The 21,521-nt window shown below is 37.6% G+C and overlaps 1 protein-coding gene across 2 annotated transcripts; it reads right to left on the bottom strand.

The window, feature by feature from the left end:
• Positions 1-426: 426 nt before the first annotated feature.
• tsc22d2 (TSC22 domain family 2) lies at positions 427-18,515 on the bottom strand. 2 transcript variants are annotated; one of them, XM_079471764.1, is made up of 4 exons: positions 16,340-18,086; positions 10,444-10,506; positions 2,705-2,756; positions 861-2,626 (listed from the first exon to the last, which is right to left on the bottom strand). In XM_079471764.1, the coding sequence occupies exons 1-4, from the start codon at positions 17,932-17,934 to the stop codon at positions 2,366-2,368; spliced, it is 1,971 nt and encodes a 656-aa protein (XP_079327890.1). In that variant the 5' UTR covers positions 17,935-18,086; the 3' UTR covers positions 861-2,365. The 2 variants fall into 2 exon arrangements, with proteins under 2 accessions (XP_079327889.1, XP_079327890.1); XM_079471763.1 differs by lacking the exon at positions 10,444-10,506 and having other exon boundaries at positions 427-2,626; positions 16,340-18,515.
• Positions 18,516-21,521: the final 3,006 nt, after the last annotated feature.

The following is a 21,521-nucleotide window of genomic DNA, read 5'->3' as shown; positions in this document are numbered from 1 at the left end:
ATGTTGGCGCTGTCCACACACATAGTTCCAAAAGGCGATGAACTTGTTTTATCAGTAACTTCAGTAGGCAATACTTGACAAACGTCAAACTTCAAGAGATTTTCAATGAGTCACACTGTAGGCATGTCATGTCAAGTTGCTACAAGCAAGTTATTCTTGGGTGCTCTATCTTTGCATAGACAGTTAGAGCCAAGGGGAAGATAATGTGATTTGGGGTCAAAACAACTTTCACTGGAAATACAGTGTAAACTGTAAAGTGGGGGTTTTGTGAGAATAACATAATGGACACAAATCCAAGATGTAAAGACAGAACTGTTATTTTAAAAAGGTGGAAAATGTTATCAAATGTGTTTGAATATATATTTGCATTGTTCACCAGTATACTGTATATAGTCATACCTAACCATTTAACACCAGAGAAAAAGTGGCATGTGCAAAGTAGTTTCTATATTTGGCAACATGTATATTGACAGAAATAACAATCTCAAAATATTTCTTGTTTACAGGTAACAATATTTCTTTGACATCCACCCAAGGATGGTTTATCTATGTAAATAAACTATTACTGAAATAGCAAAAATTTTCCTATCCATTGTGAAGTAGCTCATTTATCCTGGGGTCTTTTGTTTACTGTTTGTCTAAAACTGTAAGAGGATAAAGCGTTGAGTTGGTAGCATTCAGTGACTTATTTTCTTTAAAAGCTTCTTTCCTTCTCAAAGTACTTGTGGAAATTGAACCCAAACCAGTTTGAGATCACAGGATTAAATCACTTTTGCATAACTCATATGTCGCCTGGCAATATAATAAATATATTGTGCTCTTATGTGTTATGGTTTTACTAATCCGTTGTCGGCGTGTTTCAATCATTTGCAATATTTTTATTAACAATGATATTCTCAAAGGCTCAGTGACCAAGCACAATACATTTTGCTTGTATACTACAACTCCTTCAACAAATATAAAGAAACCAAACCACATGTTTGCCGGGTGATGTAGACTGATGTACAATTTATGTTTGGCTCTGACGGGCAAAAATAAACCAGACTGCTGTAAAGCGCATGATACAAGAGGCACAAGAGACATTAAATACAAAGGACATTCCCTATACCAAAATAAACACTTTTTCTGTGAACTGCAAACTTTCACAAATTGATTTCCACTGATTGTTCGGGATGACAATTTTACATTTTATGTGTAAGTTTAGCAATCAGTGTAAACTACTCCTGGAAATACTATATTTTGTACATTTTCTGCAATGTAATAAACATCTGATGTATATTAACACCACGCAATTAAACAAGGTGGCTCGTTTTTTCCCATAATCAGGATTGCATCACCGTGGCCAGAAATTACCCTTCACCGCCCATACTCAAATAATATGGTTCACAGACTTCTTTAAGTTATGTTGGATAAAAAAAATGAGGTAAGAAAACGAGGTCGGAAAGATCATGCAGAACATGCCAACCAGCAACAAAGGTTTTCTTGACATGGCAAAGAAAAAACAAACAAAAGTCAGAAAGTGTGCATTGCAAAACAAATCTACAGTTTTTCTTCTTTGGTTACAAATACGTTTGTACGAACAAATTCACAGCTTTTTTCCCCCATCCCAGGATTTAAAAAAAGGTATTTCAGATAAAATTATAAGTGTAGAACGTTGGGGAAGTATGGCAATTATACTTTAAATTAGAGAAATACTTGATAACTGGTGCTCACCTGTACAACTGGTTATAATACTTTACAATCTATACACATATACATTCAACCCCAATCCATCCAACTATACAGGACTGTATAACAATAGCAAAGATTATTCAACCTTTCCAGATGGAACTGTGCCATGGGGATATTATTGCCAAACTAAGTTATCGATGCTTTAACATCTATTTTACAATTTCCAAACCAAAGGAAAGTTTTCATTATATAATAGACCTCTGTTACATATTTTTCATTTACATTATGAAAATAGCAGCCCTCTAATAAATATATGCAAACTGTAAAACTAAAAAAAAATTCATGCTGTAGAACTCTGTTGGCTCTGGAAAATCTCCCATCCTTTCCTTGCTAGTTACAACATCGCTGTTTGTCTTCACCCGGAAAGTCTAGGAATAGATGCACACATCTCAACTTCCCTTTCCCGTTCTCTCACACCTCCCATCACCTCAAGCCCGGGACAACCTGCCACAACCCTCTTCAAGCCAAACGCAAGCTTTTCCCAAATTGATTGTCTAATACTGGGAAAGCCAAGCAGCATGTAAAATCGAAGCATGGCTCTCCACGACATGACAAACAAGACCAAAACCAAAATCTCTTTTGCAGATTGCAATGTTTGTGCATTTTTTTATACAAGTCTATGGTGATGAGTTTTTCACGCTGTGGATACGTTGGGTTGTGGGGGCAAGGCCACGAGTTTGCTTCCCTCCTGTAAGATGGCGCTCACTGCTGTCTGTTGGGGAGAAGTGCTTCCGGGGTTGTTGAGTTGAGTAAACTGTTCAGAGTTGGCCAGAGATTTTAATACTGCATTTTCTCTTTCCAGAACAGAGTTTCTTTCATACAGCTCCTTGATCTGTTCCTTCAAGACCTCCACCTCCTCCCGCACAGCGTACATTAAATGGCTTTTCACAAGATCCTGAGGAAGAGTGGAACAACTTTATTAGCTATACACGTCATTTCAGAAAAACAATAAAACAATCTAAAAAAAACTTACCATAGCTTGCTCTATCTTGTTATCAATGGCCACAACACTGGCGCCAGAGGCACTGCAGAAAAAAACAAAGACATTACTTAATACAAATATCAACTAAGGAATATTCACGTCCCGTGGAATCTCATCCACAAACTGCCAAGTTTCACCCAGCAATAATTCAGAATGCCAAATTTACATGACACTTCCTTGTTGTGCTTATCAGCACATGATCAATTCTCCAGATAAAAATGCTTAGCAGATATGGACATGCTGTCATTTCAAACCAGCATGTTAACATTACACACAATTGCGCAATAAATTACATATTCTTGCAAAAACAAAACGTTATTAAGGAGTCAAAAATATTGTCCTTATTATTCATCTTACACGCTTGAATATACTCGAAAGATAAACTCATTTATTGTAATTTTACGTTGTTTTGAAATCTAACCAGCAGTTGGTCCTTAACAAAGCAAAATGTTCATGATAACTTTCGATGAGCGTAACGACCAAAACAATAAACAATCACGTTCAAATACACCTATGAATAACTCGCGTTATTACAGCGTAATGGCAAGCGCGCGTTTTTGCGTTTCATCTGCGCTTTTGTATAGCGGGACTATGCACACATGCGTCAGGCGTACGCTTTCCGATCGCTTAAATTCCTAAGTTTTGCCGAGTATATTTAAATCTAGTTAATAAAGTGAATTGAATCCAATCCAGCTGTGTTTTACCACAAGAACGACCCCCTCAACGGACACAAGAACGCGCGCCCCATACATGGCCCCCTCAACGCATTACATTATTGGTGAGTAAATATAAATAAATAATCTTCTCTCGCCACGCATCTTTAATACAAATGTAAACAAACCTGTCATGAATTTAAAGCCTGACACTTTATTCAAACGTAGTTATTGACGTTCATATTCCGATTATGTTACTTGTCGAGACGGCTCGTACGTGACGCACAACACGTCTACGTCCCGAACAAACCCAGCATTCACCAAAAGCAAAGTAATAATAACACGATTTAACACCTCGCGTTAATTTAATATAATACGCTTTGCGTTTAGAAAAAAAAATCAACAAAGCGCATAAACACCCCGGAGGGAAAAGCGAGCAAGTTTTGAAAAAAGTAAAGGCGTAAAACTTTTACCTGCATCGTTTGTACGCTATTAATTTCGCGGAACATGTAGGAGATGATCCAGGCGAGCAGGGCAGGCAGTAACTCATTTTTGAGCGCATGTTGTTAAAGGGTTTTAGTCTCAGATCCAGTCCCGAGTCTCTCTGTGTTTGTATTGTGGAACATGCGCTCTGCAGGATTTATGGAATGTGTGCTCGAGCAGGGGGGTGTGGTACCCGAGGGGGCGGGGTCCGAATTCAGCACGCTTTCCACGAGCCAGCACGCTTAGCTCCGTAAAAGTCGAGAACACTGAAGCTCAACTCTGATATTAATATCGTGTGCTGATTGTTTTTGCTTGCAATTCCTCGTTTACTACGAACTTGTAAATACTTCATTTTTTTACAAATTTAAACTATATAGAAGACTTTCAGGCTGTTCTCAAATGCATTTGAATGATACATTCTTGAGTCTTTTAAACTGTAGAGATTTGAAACAAAGCTACACCTGTACCTCATGACGGGTGTGATCTTGCAAACCTTTTAAAAACAATAACTTCAACACAAATGTAAACATGCTTGCAAAGTCCTAATAGCAGATCTATTACTATCGTTGCAAAACACAGGTAGCCTACAGAAATAAATTCGATTTCTAAGAACAGAGGCAGTTCTGTTTACAAACCTGTTGCGATTTTATGATTCTGAGAAGTCAATGAGAATCTCGAGAATATTATCGTCAGTCTATTTAATTTTGGGGCAATAAGACCTTGCAAAGGCATTATGCTCTTCAATTCCTTTGCTTGGATGCAGGACCTTCTTCTACAAGCAGGCACCTGCATATCCTTACTAGGAAACAGGTTCTGGACCACAGACGTCGAGCAAACATGAAGACACAAACGGTGTCTCACAAGCTGTATCAAATATCCCTATATTTCTCAATCTGCTCAATTTAAAGCCTTTTCTTTTAGAAGGCCTGCCTGCTGTTACGTGCATGTATACTTTCATGCATATCAACGCTGGTTTATATTGTGATGTTGCCAAGCAACTTTGGAGCAACAATACGAAGAGTCTGAAGAACGTCCATGACTTGCTTATGGCTTCTATCCTGAACTCAAACAGTCAGTAAGTAGTTAGAGAGGTTACTTATAGATGAGCAGGTGTCCCCAGCATTTCTTTATCATTAAACCATAAACATGCCAGTTAATAATACAAAAAATCAGAGAGATGTATTGGTTGTTTGCACAAAAATTACTAGTGACCGTTAACATCTTACAATCCAATTCTTAGCAACACAGTTTACTTACTGTGATGTAATAACGTCAAATGTGTCCTCAACAACCACAAAAAACAATCAGCATTTCGATCAGACGATTCCAAAGAAAACTTCTTCCTTCTGCCTAAACAGTAGAAAAATCTGTAACGGCATTATTTAAAGATATGTGGGAAAAGAACACATCATTGTTTTATGTATAAGCTAACGATTTCTAGTGAAATCCACAAACTGCCTCATACCTTAAAACGTTTTCCATATGATAAACAGCTAACTAAAAGGCCCCAGGGCATCGAAGAAAGTTCGTGAACCTAATTAATGTTTTTTCTTCATACACCCTTTACTCACGTTAATGATAGTCCATCTACTTCAAATCAGAGTCATGGGTGATTCTTTCCTCCCATGTAAACAAGTCTAGAGTCTTTAGAGATGCCTTCAATTCATTCGGCGAGCTGTTGCGTAAGATTTTCGGTCAACACACAGCTGGCCAAAGAACAGATGGCCTAAAACCAATGACCTCCCGCTGCTGGCCTGAGTCATGCGGACTGCTGTGATAAACCCAGGTGTTACCTCCATCCACGCGCACTCATACAGACGCCTCCTGGTGGTCGGCAGTGTGCATGTTCTAGCTTCGTCAAAAATCTTGTCTTATCTATAACCACTATTGATCTTTAACCAAAAAGTCAAATAAACGCTGTTCATTACCAAAGCATCACTACTATAATTGATTCTAGTTAGGGTTTTGAAGAAAGCATAAAAAGTTTAACTACAGCAGGGGTTCTCAAAGTTTACATTCAATAGTCTGAATTTTAATTCTTGTCGACGTCAAAAGTACAAATGTTATTACAAATTATTTTTATAAACATTTAAAACAACTTTAATTAAATTTAAAAAACAAATCAACTCTATTTGAAGAGTTTATTTGGAGAAACAGACATATAAATAGTGTTAGTAAGCTGTATTTTATATTATTACTATTCAAAAGAACCCAACTGCAGTTTCATTGATATTAATTTGAATGCACAAATCTTGTGTACAAGTTATTTTTTGCAAATCAACTCTTCATATTGCTAATCATCATATTGATGGAGTTATCTGGTCATATTTGCGTTTGCTGTCTTAAGCGTTACATACAGTGCTGCATATTTATACAACAAATTGCAAAAAGCTGCACTCATTTACATATTTCCTGTTTATGAAATAGTACTTCAATGTAACTTTTAGTGATTCATGCAGCACAAATGTCCGTCTGGCCAACAAACTATGCAAATATTTACAAAGAAACTACATCCAATTTCATATGGCCAGGCAGTCTGTAACAGTGACAGAGTTTTGGAAACACAATTTAGTTTGGTCGGTTGAATGTGCTTCTATTTCCTGCCGGTCGCTGCACAGATAGACCAAGAGAAACCACAACTCACGGGGCTGTACCGGCAACATTTTATCTATGTGTTTTACCTGAATAAGTCTGTAAACACTACTATAGACGCCCTACGTGCAAAAGGCTCTCTGCCGACTGAAAACAATTCAAGAGAGGCGCATCTAACAATAAATGAATTACTCGGCGCAATAAATGCTTTTTACGTGATCGGTCCACTACACTGTGTGTGTGTGTGTGTACAAGCGTACTTGCATGCGTGTTTGTTTGGAACTTGGCGGGTCGGAAGAGTTCCCTCCGGAGTCCGGACTTTGGGAAGGGCTGAACTACAGCATTTAAATGGTTATGCATACAGTGACGACAAACATTTACATTTATTCATTTGGCAGACGCTTTTATCCAAAGCGACTTACAAGTAGTTTTTTTTTTTTTACAGTTTTTACTGCAGAGCAATCTGGCATAAGGCTCTCTGCCTTACACCAGATCTCTTCAGTCATGACCTTCTGGCACTGAGATTTGAACCGGCAACCTTCTGATCACAAACCCAACGCTCTAACCACTAGGCCACAGCTGACCCCAATCATGATCATTTCTTTAAAGTTGTATGCGTCCTGAAGCACACGAAGAGCAATGCCATTTTAAGCAGATGTCTATGCCAGGATTGAATACTCGTGATAGCAGTACACTTTTTTTCTTTGAAGCTTTCCATGACAAATTGTTAAAACATACGGCTGGGCAGTAATTCAATTGCATCTTTATGTAACCATACGGGAATACAGTCATCTTTTATGTAGTGTGATTTGATAATGTCTTTCAAGGTATTTTGTTTCTTTCGAAGTATTTGTTCTTATAGATTATTCAATAAATATCAATACAAACAAGCCTCTCAAATCCACTTCAGGAAGAAGGTTCATAATCATTTCCTTGTTCTCGTCTAATTTCTTAAGCGTATGCTCAACTAGTGATTTGACATTCCAAACTTATAAGAGAACAGTTACCAAAAATAACAATTCTACCATCTTCAAAATCAATCTTGTTTTCAGCAGGATCTGTCTGTAACTGCCCAGAAACATGTGGACAGAGATGAAAGAACATGATAATGGTTTAAGTAGGCACATAAGATGAATCCCAAGTTTTACATATCTGTCATAATGATGACTTATGACTGTCACACAACTACGTAAAGGGATAATCCACCCAAAAATGAAAATTCTGTCATGAATTACTCACCCTCTAGTTGAAGAGTTTGGTTCCAAAATGAGCTCAGTTTTTCAAAAATCATGTTTTTTTTATTGTTCATTTCAATTAAAACAAATCAAACTGCAGTTGGTTTGTTTTGATTTGAGCAAATATAACTAAATATTACATCTAACTAACATAATAAAAACACAACACAAGAAGCATGTTTTTTGAAAGATTTCTCATTTTGGAACCAAACTTTTCAGTTGTTCCAAACATGTATACATTTCTTTGTTCGGTGGAACACAAAGAGAGAGATTTTGGAATAATGTTAGCAACCAACAGTTCTGAAGCACCTTTGACTGCCATAGTTGGAAAAACTTAAATGGTAGTCAAAAGTGCCCCATTCCTACATTCCTCAAAAATATCTTCTTTTGTGTTCAACAGAACCAAAAATATATGGCAGTCAATGGTGCTTCAGAACTGTTGGTTGCTAACTCTCTTAGTGTTCCACCGAACAAAGAAATGTATATGTCTGAAACAACTATAGGGTGAGTAATTCATGACAGAATTTTGGGTGGAGTTACCCTTTAAAGTAATAACGGGCTAAAAAAAAAATATTTGATCAAAACAATAAAAGACTTGGCTATAACATTCAATAAAAAAAAAAATATATATATATATATATATATATATATATATATATATATATATATATTTTTTTTTTATATATATATATATATATATATGTGTGTGTGCAAAAATGTAAGCTTTTCCTGTTGTTTTGAATGCAAGTATTAGGGGAGGGAATCACAGGGAGGGTACCTCACAATACTATTCACGATACATGGCTCACAATGCCGATAATATCATGATGAAACGATACTACGATTAAAAATATTGTTTGTGATACCTCACGGTATCTGCCTAACTATGAAAACAAAATACCCATGAAAAGATTAAGTGCCAAATTTTTCTCTTTATTCAAGTCCACAAAACTTTTTTCAGTGGGTAAATTAGCAACATTTTACCAACACGAGTAACATTTCAAGTAAATTTAACATTTTATACTTAAATGAAAAGCTTATCTTTGTAAACTGATACATACATTTAAAACATTTAAAAATGTTTATAATGGCACATTTCTAAATTTAACAGCCACTTATTTAAGCCTGAGAACATTGTTGAGTTAATCAGCTTTAATAAAAGAAACCTAAAAAATATTTCAGCGCAGACACCAGCATTAAATCATTAACGTTTATTTACAAATATGCATGGAGAATAGAACATTTTACACAATCCTAAACTCTTTTTCAGACTAGTTTGTTAAAATTTCTTCAGTTGCGTGTTAAGCCGCTGTCAGACTTGACTTTTAGCAAGCGAAGATCGTTCGGACGTTGGTACGAAAATGGGTGACCGCGATTCCTCAGTTTTCACATTTCTGTACTTAGAGGTCACACTGTGACGTTTTGATCTTCTATTGGTCTCACAGACTCACGTGATGCGAATTCGCAGGTCAGAGTTCACCAAACTTTAACTTGGATACGCAGTGAAATATCGTTAAACGGGCTTGCGTTTCTCTGTATCGATTCTCGTATCGCACATTGCCATTTCGATATATTTTCACACCCTAGTAAGTATTACAAAACTAATCTGTCAAAAAAATCTATAAGAATTTAGACTTGCAATAAGTTTAAACGGGTAAGGAGGATTGGTATTTGATTTCTCAGACTCATCCTTAAATCCAAGGATTTTAAACTCTCCAAGTTGAATAGAAACGTTTAACATTGTGATTCTTTAGGGATAGGAATGAACATGTAATACTTGTTGAAAAGAATACTATCTTTCCCACCAGCATAATGAGTCACACAGAAATGCTAAATCCTTTTGGCTCAATGACAGTACAAACCTCCCTTTGTTCAAAGACCTACTGAATCTTCAATCATAATCAAATGTCAATTTCTGCCTCTAACCATCAAGCTGATACGTGATGTACATTTTCAAATTGAGTCCTGTGCACATAAAGCGCGTCTGTAAGACATATAAAAAATTCTTAAAGAAACATGCTTATTGTATTTATATATAAATAAGAAAACTGTAAGTTATATAATACAAATGGTCCAAATTGTCCATGCATGATTTTATTTTTGCTTGTGTAGTGTCATGTTTATGAAAACACCATTGTTAGAAGCAAGTAGAAATGGTAAATGTATTTGCCAAAGCCTTATACGACATGTTTTACATAATGTACGCGTCTGTTCTTTTATTCATTCATAAATAAAATCTAGGGGTGCTCATCTAACGCTGGCATGCAGTCAGCCGGAGCATGCTAAGCTACGTGTGTATCATGTACTGCACCGATTTAGCGTTGCGAATGACTCATGACTGTGTGTTCCACTGCGTGTCATGGGTTATATAAAATATTTCACAGTTTTATTAAGGGAGATATAAACATCTCCATATTGTCATATACCAACACATGTCTATTGGACAACTAACACAAAAATACTGTATATAAATGGTTGGATCCAGAGTCTGTTTAGATTTACAGATTAAACAAGAAACAAAAAAAACCTCCCATTTTATTCAACAAGGTAGAAAGTGTAATCTACTATGTACATTATAATAAACGTAAAACTCACTTTACTGTCAGTTAAACAAACAACAATCGTGCCAACAATCATCAAAAGTTGCATTTGTTACAGATATCAGAGACGTGAGCTTAAGCCGCTTCTGGAAATGTCATGCTCACTGCAGTGCATGCAGAACCATGGCCACTAAAAGTGCAAAATATAATGCACACGGACATCATACCCATTACTGATGACCTTAGACCTGTAGTTGGGGAAGGCTTGATAGAAAGCTGTGGAAGGGTTCCTTGGAGATTAGAAAAGAAAGAAAGGATACGGTGTGAAAATAATGAAAATAAGAATAACATTATAGGTGATAGGGGAAGCTTAATAAACAAACCCTTCTTTACGCTTTAGGGAAAAAATGATCTTTTAAATTTGATAAACAAGATGCCGATTATAAATGGCTTTCAATAAAACGCCACCATGAATAGACATTCATATTGAAAAAGTAAAGGACAGTGGTTGAAACAGTTAACAGCACTGTGTGGTATCAGTGCCCCCAGCAGGAGCCCTCAAGGATTCATTGTTCAGAATGAATCTGAAACAAGTCCGAACAGTCATTCAGTGTGACAGAGACGGATCCCCTAAAACAAACGAACACATTGATTTACAGCCAAGTTTTTACAGCTTAACTAAAAGCAGATTAATTTGATTTCCTTCGCCCGATCATACAACACTATGAATGTTACAAAACAACCCTTATTCTGTGACCCGCAACGATTCAAGACTAAGAATAAAACGTGTTAAACAGACACGACTACACGCTTACTGGTAGGTGCTTTACCAAATTAGCCAAAACACTGAATAAGCAAATACGCAATTGTGTGTGGGGACATGTCATTTGGTAATCATTGCCATTCAGATACGAAGGAAATACGTTAAGTTCAGCAGATTTCTGTGAGCGCTTTTTGAGGTCTCAGGTTTTTCTACAGGTTTGAAACAACTTGAGGGTCAGTTAAATGATGGGTGAACTATCCTGTTAAATTCTCTCAGCTGATTTGCAAAACACAAATGCTGAATGTGTCTTACCACCAAATATGACTAGTGACGGATGGAAGTGCCCTGGGAATATTTAAGATTAACAGGTTGATCCTTTTAATAATGACAGGATATGCAAAGCCAAGATAAATTCCAGACCAACTGATCAATTGTGTCTATTGTTATTAAAATTGGTCCATTCCTTTAATGCAAAGTAAATAAATGTGTAGTAATTATAACTGTATACTGTAAAATATTATTGTGATACTTTGTATTATTGTTTTTATAACTTAAAGCAAAATTGAATACACTCTTAAAAATAAAGGTGCTTAAAAGGCTCTTCACAGTGATGCAATAGAGGAACCTTTCTTGGTTCCACAAAGAACCATTTAGTCAAAGGTTCTTCAAAAAACATTTCTTTCCTTCTTTTTTTATAAAAAAGTACTTTTTGTGAAACATACAGGTTCTTTTGATGTTAAAGGTTCTTTATGGAAGAAAAAGGTTCTTCTATGGCATAGAGCGTAGACAAAATTATTAACCACCAAACACACAAATAACTCAACAGCTGATAGTAATACACTTTTTTGGCAGTTTTGCTGATTACGTGTGGCAAATGATTCAAGTTTACGTTTCACAATTAACTTTCCAGCGTTTCCTGTTCGGCTACTGCAAACTGTTCATGACTTAACTACCTGAAAATATTCTACCTAAGGCAAAACCTTAGCCTGCCCTGAACTAATTCTTGTGAACAGGTGAAAACTTTCCACTAGAACAAAGTTTCTAAAATCTTCAAGTTTGGGGGATTATGTGAAAGATTTTTATCAATTACCTAAATAATGTAAAAGTCTAGAATACGATCCTGCACAATTGGTCATTTCACTGCAAAATGATCGCAAGAAAATGAAAATATCTCACATAAAATTAAGTACAATTATCTAATTATGTCTAATTTGATTGATTAATGCCTTATTTTCAGTAGGTTCTGTACTAAGGTTGCCTGTCGCACACGTGAGTGAATGATGTGTTTGAACCTTTCTTACCTTCAGTCTCGTATACAGGCAAATGACAGAGTGAAGCAATATCCTGATGTTACAGGGTAACTTAATGGAGCAAAACTGGTTTGTAGTCCTTGTAATCTCAAAATCACAAAAGCGTCTACTTTTAACTACCATCAGCAGGAGCAAACATTTGCGCTTAAAACGTTTTATATAAATACTTCAAGTATTTACAATCGCAAATTATTGAAAATGACCGCAGCAAAATCAGCCATTTTGATCTCAAGACATTTCTGGTGGTACTGATATATGAAGAGTCTGCTACATTTCATACGATGGTTTGAGGTCGGCTTTAAAAGATGGGGCCTGAGCAAGGTCTCCGGCAACAGAGAAAAGCACAATGACAAAAAGTCACGAATCACACAGAGCCCATGTGTCATTTTCTGTCCACTGATGTGCTTCCTTATGATCTAATCATCATAAACCCAAAACATGGCCAAATATGAGCTTTTAAGGCATTACATGAGTCTATTAGCACCGGTTCCTGCTCTCCCTTCCGCCTAAGTACGTACAAACAGAAGTGACGTCAACCTGTAAACGTCTAATTAAAAAAAAATCTATTATATCATTCTGTGCATCATTGCAGTTTTTTTTACATTGGCATCGCAATGTTTACATTTTCCACAGCTCTACTATATAGCTGGTAGGTAAAGATGCCAGACCACTAAAACAAAAGGAAAAAAACAAGTGTTCACAGTCCCCAAACTTGTGAACTTTGTAACGCTTTCTATAGTAATCCTGTAGCATTCACCAGTATGTCAACTGTCATACCATTTCAATCAGTGAGTTAGCAGTTTAAATGTCTCAATTGTGTCTAAAGGTCACTTCATCTTCATAACGTAGTTTAGAGAGGAACTGAAAGTAATGAACGAAAGATGAACATTATTACGGGCCATTTCCTGGGCACTAAGTTCTAAGGAAGAAGTGCTTTAAACTGTAACATGTCCATTTAACCTCAGCGATTGAAACAAGTCACTCCTAGTTCGAGTTTCTTTACTACAGACGCTCAAAACTCAAATCAGATGCTCACAAATTTAGCCCAAACCACGATCAAACTCTCCTGCCTGTAACTTTCCATTCATCTCAAAGACCCTGCTTAGCTTCTTCAGGTGTGTTGGAACTAAACTCTGCAGAAAAGAATTTTCTAAAAAGTTACAACAGCCAAAAACAAATAACATCTCTATAACTGAAAATACCTCAGAAAAACAGTAAACTGCTGAAAAGTGTCATATGGCACGCATAAACAAATATTATTTGTGGGGGTGTGGTTACATGAGGCGGGTCTGAGTGAGCATTCGCTTTTGTTAAATGCATCTTTTGTTCCTACACTTTGATTTTTGCAATTTTATGTGTCTAATGCATGCATGGGCAAATTATACGTATTCGTGTCATATGACCCCTTCGATCACACTAGGAGAAAGTACTTTTGAGTAGGGTTGGGTATCGTTTGGGTTTTTTTCTATACCAGTGCCATATCGATACTTTTAAAACTGTACAGGTGCCTAAATTAATACAAAAATATATCTTTCCTATAGCTTAGTGGTAAGAGCATTGCGTTAACAATGCAAGGTTGTGGGTTCGATCCCAGGGGATTGCAGATACCCATGTAAAATGTACAGGATAATATGATAATGCAATGTAAGTCGCTTTGGATAAAAGCGTCTGCCAAATGCTTAAATGTAAAGAACAATATGTTCAATTAATAAATATTTATTAAACAATAGAAAATACATAAATTCACACACTAACATTGAAAGATGTTATAGTGTTTACTGTTTACCCTCCAGCTACAACTAAATGCTCACCATAGTTGTATTAAATATGGGCGGAAAATGCGTTGAATATATCAACCGATTAAGTCCATGTACAGAGAGCCTTCTTGACTACATTATAGTATGATGAATCCACGGGTAATGCGCGTTCCGATCTGTGGGGCGAATACAATCCGCGCGGATCACAGATCATTTGCGATTCGTTTAACTGTTATGTAAGATTTGTTGCATTTGTATTATCTAAGCTTTCCGACTTTCGTTCGAGTGAATGAGGGTAAATGTCTCAATCGACGGCTCAGTCAGCATTTGAATGGCACCAAAATCTGCCCCCGAAATCTGCAAATTGATTCGGTCCAGTTACATAACGGATATAAATGTACCGGGTTTTGGTACCCAACCCTACTTTTAAATAACAATCTGTAAAATCTAAACTCATTCAATTCAATGCATAGAATTGTCAAAATTTAGTGTAATATGTTACACGTGCTTCCAAAAGTAATTGAATATTAAACAACTTTTGAATGGTCCTCCTTCTCCACATTTGCAAACACTGACTCGGTACTGCCTGCATCAAGCCTGACCTTTTCAACGTAATTACGTAATACGTGAAGTTGTGATCGCGTTTTGCAGAACAGAGCAATGCGAGCATTTGAGTTTATAAAGCTAGCTAAGACCCTTATTCATCGTCTGGTATCGTTTAAAGCTGCGCTGAAACTGTAATTTTGACCTTGAACCGTTTGGAGTCCATTGAAGTCCACTATATGAAGAATAATCCTGAAATGTTTTCATCAAAAAGAAAAAAATATATATACACCTTGGATGACAACAGGGGTGAGTAAATGATCATGAAAATGTATGTTGAAAGTGAATAATTCCTTTAACAGTGTAAAGAAGTCATACCCAATCTTTAAAAAATAAAGCAGTTTAATGATTACAGTAATTTGGAGTAATCAAAAATCCAGTCGATAATAATGCTTCTTAACACAAAATGCTATTTATATCCTACACTGAATTGTACAATTTAAAACATGTTTCCAAACATGTTTAAAAGTTCACACTTGTTAAAGGCTTGTTGAGAATGCTGACAGCATGTAAGCAGAACAGAATGTACAGATTTTCTTTTGGACTCGCACCAACTAATGACAGAAAAATAACATCCTCCTTATGTAACACATCATCAGGCAGATGTTGCTTATGTTTTGAAGGGCATATCAGTCCTTGTGCAGAATGTATAGCACCTTCTGCGTATAACAAGATAGGAAACACTACGCTAACAGCTCCTAATCAGTATAGAAAGACAGCTCAACTTCTCAAGAAAAACGTGTGAAAGGAAACGCAAGTCATCAAAATAAATCTCGAAAGAACTGAACAATGCATTGAGTAAATGTGAATCAAACCAGATTTGCCAATATATTCTTACAAACCAAAGAAAATTACACAAACGGAAAGACTTGAGTCATGTTTCCGGGCCTATGTACAGTACTGTGTCCTATTGTTTTCAACAATCAAATAATGCTTGAATGAACACAAAAACAACACTAAACTTTCACAGTCAGTGTGACTTTTCAGGGGAAACTATGTAGATGTAGAGGCCAGGGATACAGACACTATAGAAGTGTGAATTCGTAAAATATCAAAACAAGTGGCATCTGCAAACAAATAATACTAGACCATACCTCACTTAGTATGACATTTTGCTAAGTCAACTTTAAACCAGATAGTCTCAATGAGACTTGTTAGTGGATGTGTGAAGTCAGTTCCCCTTAATAGTGTGTTCACTAGGTTGTTCGTATTGATGAGCTGGTAAATCGTGTTGACAACATCAGGTGGGTTCACACTAGCACTTTTGGTGCGCACCCGGGTTCGTTAAACGTCAGAGTTTGGTTATTTTGGGTGATGTGAACGCTGTCTTCCAAACCCGGGTGCGCACCCGCGAACTGTACCCGGGTCCGCTTAAAAAAGGAGGTCTGGGGTGCGGTTCATGTGAACTCCAGTACGTTTCGCTGCTGATATGAACGCAATCGTACCAAAACGCGGAAGTAAACAACTATTAACGAAGTAGTCTTTGGTAAAAATGATACCAAATTCCATTAACCATTGAATGCAATGAAAGCCATACATTTGTAAGTATAGCTAAAGTGTAACAAAAAACATTTGAGAGTAGGGAGGTCATTTTGTTTAATAAATCACACTGAACTTAAGCATTTAAAGCTTTACCCAAATAAATAAACTTAAAAACAGACTGCTGAGGATCATGAAGAGACGTATTTACCTGTCTTCATCCCCATCTATGGGAATAGATATTCCGAACAGACTGTTGACGGTAGGTGTGGAAAGCTGCAAGCCATCGGCATTCAGGATCTTTGTGGCATCTTTTGATATGATGAAAGAGCTCCGAGGTAGCACTTCAGACTTCCTCCGATTATCTTCAGCCTGAGTGAGGCCGGTGGGAATCTGGCTAAAGCTGAACGGGGTGCCCAGTCCCACCACTAAACTGCTGGGGATTCCCTGAAGCTGGTTCTGTTGGGGCTGTGTAGACAGGACCGGAGTCTGGTTTGGCATGCTGTGAGCGGTATTAGAGGCACTGGACATAACAACAGGCACATTTTGTACACCAGGGACAACAGTATCGGGGGTGACAGACACAGTCAACGTAGGCTGAATGATTGGCACTGATGCCTGTGGAACGACAGACGGGACTGACACAGTCCCTAGAGCTGTGCCAATGCTTGGATGTTGTAAAAGCCCCTGAACAGGCTCTGGACCTCTGCCGTGCCCCATCGCGTCCACAGTCTGAGAAACCAATCCCAGTATATGAGAGCCTCTGACTGCAGGTGTCATGACAGGGGAGGGGCCCCGATTCAAGGGTACCCCGAGCGGAGGGGAGGTCAATGAGGAGCCATCCAAGGGATGCTGGGATCTGAAGTCTGCCTGATTTGATGAAAGGATGTTACTGGGATTTTGTGCCGGTTTACCTTGGTATATCGGCTGTGATTGAGTTGTAGAAGGCATGCTGGGAGATTTGACATGGTGAATATGCGCACCACCGGTCCCTACCGGGAAAAGACTATGGGTTGGGAGGCCCAAACCCTGCTGCGAAATGCCATAACTTTGATGTTGAAGCTCTATAGAAGGATTAGATGCATAACCGCTGTCAGTATGAGGTTCTGCTGCAGGTACTGCGAGCACAACAAGTGAAGCCACCAAGCCCCCTGCATTTCCATGTCCATCCTTGTCCGCATTGTGGTCCAAAGCGCCAGGAAGTTTAACATTATCCACAGTCCGACTGGATGAAGAAACATCAGTTTCTTTTTCGTAAAAATCACTGCAAGTCCATCTACCTCTTTTAAAGGGCTCTCCAGTACTATGGTCTAGTTTGATGACCCTGAAACGAGAACTGCAACCACTAACTGTAGCAGAACTGCTAACTGGTGTATATGGCTGTGCCATGCAGGATGGTGCATTTGATGATGCAACACCAGCCGTAACAGAAGGTGAGTGCTGGGAAGACCCAGCAGCAGTGCTCATCTGCCCTAGAGCACCACGAACATTTGGGTTTATAAGACTAGCGCCTGTGTTACGAGAACCAGGTGTTGCGAGACCGTCTTGCACGAGCGAAACACTCGCGCCAGATGTTTCCGAGTCGTTATGTAGCGGCTCGTCAGATAAACTGACGTCGCATGTTTCCGGCTCAAAATCTCCGCTTTTAGATATGTCATATATCTCCGAGGAGGACATGTCTTCGGTTCTGGACTCCGGGTCATCCAAGCTCTCGGTGTCGTCGGTGATGTTGTTGGCCGCCACCTGCGCCTGCGTTACGCTCGTGATCTGAAAACAGCTCTTCTTTTTCGACGGCATTTTTGACATTGTGTCCGCTTCGAGTGTGCGACTCCGACTTTAACGGATAAGGTGGAAGCGTCAAGCTTCGAGTGCACTGACGGAAGTTATATGAAAATATATCATAAAATATTCCGTTAGCGTCGCGCTAACTTCAGACTCCCTCGGCGCTGTCAGTGCGCGCGCGTCCTCATGACAGCATTTTAGTCCTTTAAAACAAGACGACAGCTTTTCTTCAGCTGTGTGAAACCTCTCCGATACCGTATCCTTAATTTCCCTGGCCTAAACGAAGGCCATGTCCCGGTGTGAGCGTTTCCCTCAGGCCGCTGTCGCGAATGAAACTCCAGTCGCTCCAGTCACTCGAGTCTGAGGAGGCGCCTTCAGTTTTAAATACTCCCTTGTCTTCAAAGCACAAATCCTCCTTAAAACGCGCCGGAGAGACATCTTGAGGCATACAAATACATGTTCGGTAGCTGTTTCGCACTTTAAGAAGGTCCGTTCGTGGTATACTGACTGTTTGTTGGTCTATCGGCTGTTTGTAGAAATCTCAAGCTAACGGCGGCTCTTCCTTTGCCGTACACAAGATGGCTACGTACCACACGCGCTGCCCTATGGGAGGACTGCGCACAGACGTACGTAAACCAGTCAGGAATAGACGTTTTTACGCAATGTGCTTATTTTTACTTTTCGCTGCGAAGAGAAATATCTTTTTAGTTTGGTGAAGTAAGAGGACTCTCAAATATTAGACGTTTTATTGTTCCTTTTCAGTATCTGATGCCGTTAACTAGTATTCCTTAGGAAAAAGCAACCATTTTAATATAGTCAAATGTTGTCAATCTATATTAAAACCATGATACATTTTCGTAAGGAATAGTTATTACGATTTACACACTTTACGTGAATTTAGTTAGGCTATATTTAAATGAGCTCATGAATGTTTCTAAAGTCATTTTTCTTCTTGACAATTATGGGATTTGTCGAGCAATTTTATGTAAATATGGGAACTGAAGATAGCAAGATATTCTCCTGCGAATGTTAAACACAAACACTTCGTATCTTCTTTCCCTTATTATTATAGTAAAAGTAAAAACCATTGTAATCACAAATTAAACATATTTGAACCAAATCATTATGGTATATACAAATAATGCTTAATTCTCATAGTGGTTATTGTAAGACATTATAAATGAAAAGCCGAAATACAAATAATCATTTAATTAAAAAAACATTGAATAGATAACGTTCCTTAATTTTATTCCATTGTCAGTCCGTCTTGGCATTTTCATGTGCCATTGCAGACATACGAACACAATTTATCTTTAAAATTATATAAAAATGTTTGCTTAACCTTATTCTTAAATTACCCCAACTTTACCCCAAGCCTAAAGTAACGTGACAACAATATATGTTTTAACTGAATGCAATTAAAAAATGATTGGCATTGCTTGGGAACTTAAGATTTGTATATTTAAATAACCAAATAAAGCATAATAAAATTTTCCATAACATACTAAACTACATTTGTTGCAAGTGTTTCGAATTCAGTGTGCTACATTGACATTTCTCTATGATCAGATTGCTATATGGTTGCTTACTGGAAAGTCAGATGACCCTATCACCCTGTAGTCTATGGCCCTGTAATGTAAGTCTGTGGTATTTTGTACTTTTCTCTGATCACATAGACAAGTAACCATCACCCCTCTTCTAAATATGCAGAATAACATAAGGCCCCATTCATATCTGTAGCACAAACAGTGTGAGATGAGCAACAAAGTCCAATACTTACGGTTGGGTATAGAACATAAATACATTTTACATACATATTTGGTCAACCAGACTTTTGTCTTTGTTTAGACCTTCAGAAAAAGTTCATGCTGGGGCGAGAAGGAATGCAGACAGAAACATCTTTGCTGGAGTTTGTTTATTAGTTTAGGTCATTATTTTAGGCGTGATGCTATTCCAACATGCAGGGGAGGCAGTGTTTGTTTTGCTATTGCGTTTGCCCATCCTCTCTGCTGCCCAATCCAAACAGCAGTGAAATTTGCTGGAAAAAGCTCAGCAGGATTTTCAATTAGAATTAACTAAAGAACAGTTGCTATCTAAACAAATAGCTGATATTGGATATGAAGGTAAATGATTTGAGATCGAATGATTCGAAGAGTTTATAAATCATAAATATTCGAAATATCAACAAACTTGTTCAAGAATTCCAGAGTGAAGTTACACAACACACAAAACTGTTTATTGTATTTTCTCCGGTCCTGTGGTGAGTGGAACACGGTTGTTATTTTAGCTGGCTGCATTTATGTGTGTATGTCCTAAAACCATTTAGCATTTTCCCTTTTGAGGGCTTTGAATCATTCGTCTTACGACAGGTGCTATTTATCATGTCCCCATACAGGCATTCTTTGTTTTCATGTGCTGGTCACTGTAATGGACACACACTGTGGCTTAAGGTCGGTTCATACCGAACCTTTCCAGGATATACAAAGATGGGAGAGTGTTTTTCTAAATTTAACATCTAAACTGGGAAATTACTCGTTTTACGGACTGATGTGTGAAATGTCTGGTTTTATCTGGCACGGAGTGACTGAACTGGGCAAAGTTAGGGCTAGCTGAAACTTGAATTCTGTCATCGTGTCACCCATGTTTTTCTTTCAAACCTATATGATGGTTCCTTATCTGTGAAACACAAAAGGAAATGCATAAACATACAGCTTCAATCACTCATTAGAAAATTAGTTGCACTGATAATTTTTTTCAGCACTGTGTAGTAAATAGGAAAAATACTATGTGTAGCATGCCGGAGATTAGTGTTAAGAAATTTGGCTGAGGCAAGGCCAACATTTAGAGGTTAAAAAGTGCAAAGGAAACATATTTATTAAGTTTTAGTGCAATGAATTTCTTTGCCATATTTTCAAAACCTCACATTTGAGGTTTAAATGTAATGAAGAGACCATTGTCTTTCACACTAAACACAAACTATTACAAGGAGAGTCAGCAACGATACAGTAAGTCTGAGGTGACCAATGAGAAGATTGTCCTTAAGGATGCTTGCAAACATTTAAGTATTTGTTTTTTTTATTTGTCCACATGAACGTCAGGGAGCCAATTCATTCTTTAAGTTCTTGAAATTGACAGCTGATGCATTACCTATGCTTCATCTAATTTGTCCCACACAACAACAATATTTCAACGTTTTCCTCTTATGATAGATTATTTTGTTAATTTAAAGGTGAATATAAGAGGTCAAATGACAGTAACACTTGTTACTTGTAATAATTCAGAGTTTTTTTAAATATTTGCATAGCCGCCCTTCATTTTATTTGCTTTGGTCTAGTAGTTTTGCTTTAAATACATTGATTTTTCCCCATATGCAAGGGCGGAACCGAATGTATGTGTGTATAAGGTGGAAATCTACGGATCCATTGGCAAATCCCTCACCACATGTATCTGTCTCCTTAGCGCCATTACAAGCTCATAGTGGCAACTCCTGAGCACTTGAGAGACCCCCTTGAGCTGTCTTAAATAATTGTTTGAATACGAGTGATTCTTAGCTTTAAGAAATGTGATAACTTACTTGTATACTTACGTCTGGAAGTAGGAGTAGGTACATT

Source organism: Barbatula barbatula (genome assembly GCF_947034865.1).
Source record: "Barbatula barbatula genome assembly, chromosome: 13".
Lineage (NCBI taxonomy): Eukaryota > Metazoa > Chordata > Actinopteri > Cypriniformes > Nemacheilidae > Barbatula > Barbatula barbatula.
Note: the sequence above shows the minus strand (reverse complement) of the source record. Positions and strands in the feature narration are given on the sequence as shown.